This window comes from Vombatus ursinus, unplaced genomic scaffold (assembly GCF_900497805.2).
Source record: "Vombatus ursinus unplaced genomic scaffold, bare-nosed wombat genome assembly UNPS02004691.1, whole genome shotgun sequence".
In the NCBI taxonomy this organism is placed as follows: domain Eukaryota; kingdom Metazoa; phylum Chordata; class Mammalia; order Diprotodontia; family Vombatidae; genus Vombatus; species Vombatus ursinus.
In genome coordinates, this window is record NW_020944469.1 from 4268617 (window position 1) to 4274186 (window position 5570).

General features: G+C 39.8%; 1 protein-coding gene across 1 annotated transcript in view; it reads left to right on the plus strand.

The window, feature by feature from the left end:
* The window catches only part of LOC114026147 (transmembrane protein 182-like), a 29960-nt gene extending 24722 nt beyond the window's left edge, over positions 1-5238 (plus strand). Inside the window, exon 5 of the mRNA XM_027839763.1 lies at positions 5006-5238. Coding sequence (XP_027695564.1) covers positions 5006-5238 — 233 coding nt within the window. The remainder of the gene's footprint in view (positions 1-5005) is intronic.
* Positions 5239-5570: the final 332 nt, after the last annotated feature.

The following is a 5570-nucleotide window of genomic DNA, read 5'->3' on the forward strand; positions in this document are numbered from 1 at the left end:
GGGAGAGTCATGGGGGGGAGAAGGGGAGAGAGAGGAGAGGGAGACAGAAACATAGAGAGAGAGGAGAGTGGGAGAGACAGAGAGAGAGACAAAGGGAGAGAGAGGAGAGGAGGTAGAGAGAGATAGAGAAAGAGGAAGAGAGAGAGAGAGAAAGAAAGCGAAGAGAAGAGGGGGGGGGAGAGACAGAGAGAGGAGAGGGAAGAGAGACAGAGACAGAAAGAGACAGAGGGAGAAAGAGGAGAGGGCGTAGAGACACACAGAGAGAGAGGATGGCAGACAGAGAGAAAAAGAGAGAGAGAGAGAGGGAGACAGAAGGGAGAGAGACAGAGACCAGAGAGAGACAAGAAGAGGGGGGGAGAGGGGGGAGATGAAGTTTGCTTAAGGTCACTGAGGCAGTAAGTTTCAGAGCAGGATGTATTAGGACAGTGCCACTTCCACTGATCTGGACTAGTTGTGACCTGTTTAAGCTCCTTAAAGCCTGTGATAATGAAGAGCATTGTTGTAAAGCTCTTCATATTCTTAGAAATCTTTTCCTATTGCTTCAACGTGAATAACTGGCTTCAGGGAAGTTCAGACAAGTCGAAACTTGCCAAACCTTGTTCTATCCCTTTTTATTTCTTCTTACTAGTGATTTTTAGCGTGATTATAACTGTAATTCGTTTTCATTATTTTGACATAGTCCCAACTAATTATGAACGATTTACACTATGTCAGCTGATTAGAAAACTTGTTTGTACATGTTTAAATCCATTCTGATCTATGATCCTTCAAGTTGATGATAATGATTTCCATTAATTTACTGCTATTATAAGTTCAAAATAGTCAGTCTCCAGGACATCTGCAGGTTACTTTGGAAGCCTGTGTGCAGTAACAGGGAGGGGGTATGCTAATGAAGTTCTGGCTCTTGACACCTAGAGCCCATTGCTCTCCTGCCCTCCCTGGCCAAACAAAACAAGTCTAATTCCTTAAAAACAGGGTCTAATTGCCCAAAGACACATTCTGTTCTGGGCCCAGTTCATAGTCCACATGTAGTGTCTGTTTAAGATACACAGACACCAATGGACCACCTGCATATCACAATGTGCACAGTAGGCGTTCTTCATCCATTTGTTTTGTTCCCGTGTTGACAATTAGGCTGAACCCTTTGGAGTGATTGCCAATCTCACTCAGGAGACTCACTCCCTAATGTTTTAGGGTTTGATTGTCCTGCTGCACAAGACATTGTGGCGATTGTGTCCAGAGCACCTCAGCATCTATCCCTTTTACATTTGGACATCATCCATGAACGTGAAACTGTCTTCTTTTTTTTTTTTTTTGCTTTGATTTTAATGTTCAGAGGATTATCAAAATTATATCCAGTGTTACATTCATCAAGGAATCTGCTATTATCTCAACATATGCATGGAATGTACCTAGGTGGAGGAGAAACTTTTAAGGCTGCATTTTGCTCCTTTGAATCAAATACTTTTTTTTTTTAAATAACCAAACAATAATCACTGGAGTCTTATGTTCTTTGCATTTCAGCCAAGAATGGGATTGTGAAGATGTGGTTTGCTGTAGAATGTCATGTGCAAAGGACTATCTACTCCCTTCCCAGCTTTTTATTATAGATGCCTTTGAAACATATAAATTATTCTTATAAATATGAGAAAGTAGACACTTCGATCACCAATTATTGATATTCTCTTAATCCCCCTTTTCAATAGTAATAATGTCTATGTTTTCCTTTCTTTTGGATATCTTGAGAATTCACTCCTTAATACTCTCAGATTTGTGACTTTCAACATAGATTTCTCCTGTGTTTACTGGGTTTGGACCAGCTATTTTTCCCATCTTTTTAGGGCCATTTCCACCTCCTCATGTAGCACATCAGGGACATGCCTTCCATATTTCTGAGTTTAGTGACTTGGCTGTCATTGTTGAAGGAAATTGTTATAGAAATCTTGTTTTTTTTCCTACCTGTTTGTTATTCTTCCAGTTTTATCCTTAAATTTTCTCTGCATGATATAGCTTAATTGGATCTCTTGAAATGTTTTTCCTTCTACTACTTTGTTATCTTCCTGCATAAGATTTAGAAATGACTTTATATTCTAAATTGATTTTGCCCTTGTCTATCATATCACTTCCCTTGGCAAGAAAAGCATGTGCTTTCTGGTCCAGGCAATTTGTAGGCTTTTTGGCCTCCTTTTTGGGTTGTGATTACTTTACATTGGTTAAACTGCTATAGGAAATCGTGATAGTCTGTGTTGATATCTGTTCCTTTTTCTAGTTCCCAATTTTTTCTGTATCAATAGCTTGTTTAAATTGGTCAGGTAGGAACTGTTTGTATACCTTAACTTCTTTCTCATTTTTATTCTTTCTCCTAACTTGGTGCTGACTTTGGTGCTTTGTGAGTGGGGCTGGTCTTTGAACACATTCTGAATGACTTCTGGCAAGGCTTGGGATGACTCTTTGGGGAGGGTTTTGCCTAAATGAAGCAAATATAAGATTCTTCTTCTTTGCCAGATGTAGATCTTTCTCTTGATAGCAAGCCCCTTTCTAATAGCTGTTATAAGAGAGGATAAAGAAATCAATTACAAAAATAGAGGCATTATATCATCCATTGTTACCTGCCCCAAATTGGGCATACATAGTATTTTGAATAATTAGTTCCATCTCAGCTATTGCTGCAAAATGGCATATACAATGTGGGCAAGTCTCATTGTTGCTGTAGGAGACCCAGTTCCTACGTGAATTATGCTGATATCTTGATATAGCACTCTTCTCTGTGGAGCAGTGTTCATATAAAGCAGCTTTGTTTCAGAACCCATTTCGGGGAGATTTTCTTTTTCAAGTCTTCCTTAGATTTGTGATTTTAGCTATAGGAGTACTCCTTCCATTGGTCCGTTGCTCCCAGAAATCTTCAACTCAAAGGAGTGTCCACTTAACGTCTTAGAGGCCATCCTCTAGGCCTTTTTTCATTTCATGGGCACCAGGGCAGTGCCTGGACTGTTCAGCTCATCTCTTACTCTTGCCATATATCTGGTCCACTTCCTCTTTCAACCAAACTTCTCCCTTAGGCAACATATTGCACACAGGACATCATAGGAAGTACACTGAAGCATAATTATGCTTTTGGTGCATCTCTCTTTGCACCATTTACAACTTGGATTCCTCAGAGAGGGCAGGAGATGAGTCTTCATTTTTGTGTGTCCATTGACATTGATTATTGTTTGCTCAATTTCATTTTGGTGGGCAAAGCTCTTTATGGTATTGGTTTGAGGGGATGAAGATGAGCCTGCGGTTGTAGGATTTCTGTGTTTTCTAGATTCCATGTCTGAGCGTCTGAAATAGCAAGGTGCTGTAGAATTCCACAAACATATATGAAGCACCTAATACAAAGATAACAATGATAATTTCTACCTGGAGAAGCTTACATCCTACTATGGAAGATATTACATGACCATAGGCAAGGAGAAATGCTTATTGAATAAAAAATACAAGATGTAAGAGTGGTGTAATGGGGTGAAGGAGAGATACAGCTAAAGGATACTAGGGAAAATGCCATTAAATGTCTTTGATGCCTTTTGTTTACATATACCACAGTTATTTCCTATTAGCCATCCCCATCTCCCATTGAACCTTCCTTTATAATGAAGAATAATATGTAGAAACAAAAGATAGAGTCAGGTCTGACAACATGTACCCATTGTACACCTGGTCCCTTAGAGTAGGGATCATCTTTGGTCACTAGGATTCATCAGAGTTCAGATGCCCTTTACTGTAGTTTTTGTTTATATTATTGTAGTTGTATATATTGTTCTAACTGATCTGCTTCCTTTGTTCTGTACCAGTTAATGCCGATCTTCCCAAGTAGTTTGGAATTCCTTATGTCTGTAGTTTCTTATGGTACGATAATATTCCATTGGGTTCTTATGTCAAAATTTCTTCACTCGTTCCCCAATTAATGGGTGCCCACTCATTTCCAGTTTTGGCCGGTCCAGAAAGTACTGTGATAAATCTGTTGGTATATGTGGGGCCTCGCTTTGCCTTTGACTCAAGGGTATGTGTCCAATAGCAGGGTCACTGAACTGAAGGGTATGAAGAGTTCAGCTCCCGCCTCTGGTGCACGTCCCACGTAACCCTGAGCAAATCTCTTAATCTCCATGAAGTCTATTCTGGCTCTAAACCTGGGGTCTTCTGATCCCAAGAAATGGAAAACTATAACAGTAGAATGTTACATGTGCTCTTGATTTAGTGACTTTTCTCCTATGATGCCAAATTGTTTTCTGTAATGCTTGCACCAATTCCCAGCCCCTCTAGCATCGATGGGTTCTAGCTTTTACTGACTTTGCCACTTGGAGGATGTGAGTCGAAGCCTTAGAATTATCTTTATTTGCACTTTTCTTATTATTAGTGACATAGAGCAATGTTTCATGGGATTGGTGATAGTTGCCAGTTATCTTGAGAACTGTTTGTTCATATTCTTGTCCTAGAATAATTTTGGGGGGAGCTCTACCGTATATGTGTGTTTGTGCATATGTGACTTTATACGCATATAAAACACATATACATATATGTATCTATATACACATGTATAAGTATGTGCATATATGCCTATACACACATATACACGCACATATAAGTATGTGCATATAGGCGTATACACACATATATACACACATATAAGTATGTGCATATAGGCGTATACACAGATATACGCACACATATAAGTATGTGCATATAGGCGTATACACACATATATACACATATATAAGTATGTGCATATAGGTGTATACACACATATATGCACACATATAAGTATGTGCATATAGGCGTATACACACATATACACACATATAAGTATGTGCATATAGGCGTATACACACATATACACACACATATAAGTATGTACATATAGGCGTATACACACATGAAGCTAGTACTGGGAGACTGAGTCATAAATAGGGTTTTCTCTGTCTCATTTACCTTGCTTACAAACTTTCCCTTTTGACCTTTGTTCCAGGGGGCTCCTTCCTCCTCCTCCTCATCCTGTTTGTGCTGTGGAAGGAGTGTGCAGCCGATTTTCGGAAATACATACTTCTGGAAAGGAGTGAAAAGTGCATCCCGGAGAATGCCCCTGTGAATGTGCATTATGGCTGGTCTTTTATATTTGCTGCTGCCGGGACACCCTTGGTTTACCTTTCAGGACTTCTGTTTTATTTGATTGGCCAGAGGAACATGAAAGTCCTGAAGTGAAAGAAGGGAGAGAGGGATATAACCCTACTCTCCCAATACCCTCCCCCACAATACTTACACACATACATCTACACACACACACCTACACACTCACACACTTAAATATGCATTTACACACACACACACACACACACACATATCCCACTGAGAAATTCCCTGAGCATGTTTCCCATACTGACTGAAAGGAAGGCCTTCCACCATCTCAGGGTTTCACTTTGGCATACTCTTCAAGTCTTTACCCACCATAGCAGATGTTGATCAAGAAACAGTGACAAATGGTACTTAGGGAGAAATGTTGGAAAGAGAAAGGGAGCACTAGACTGAATTGTATG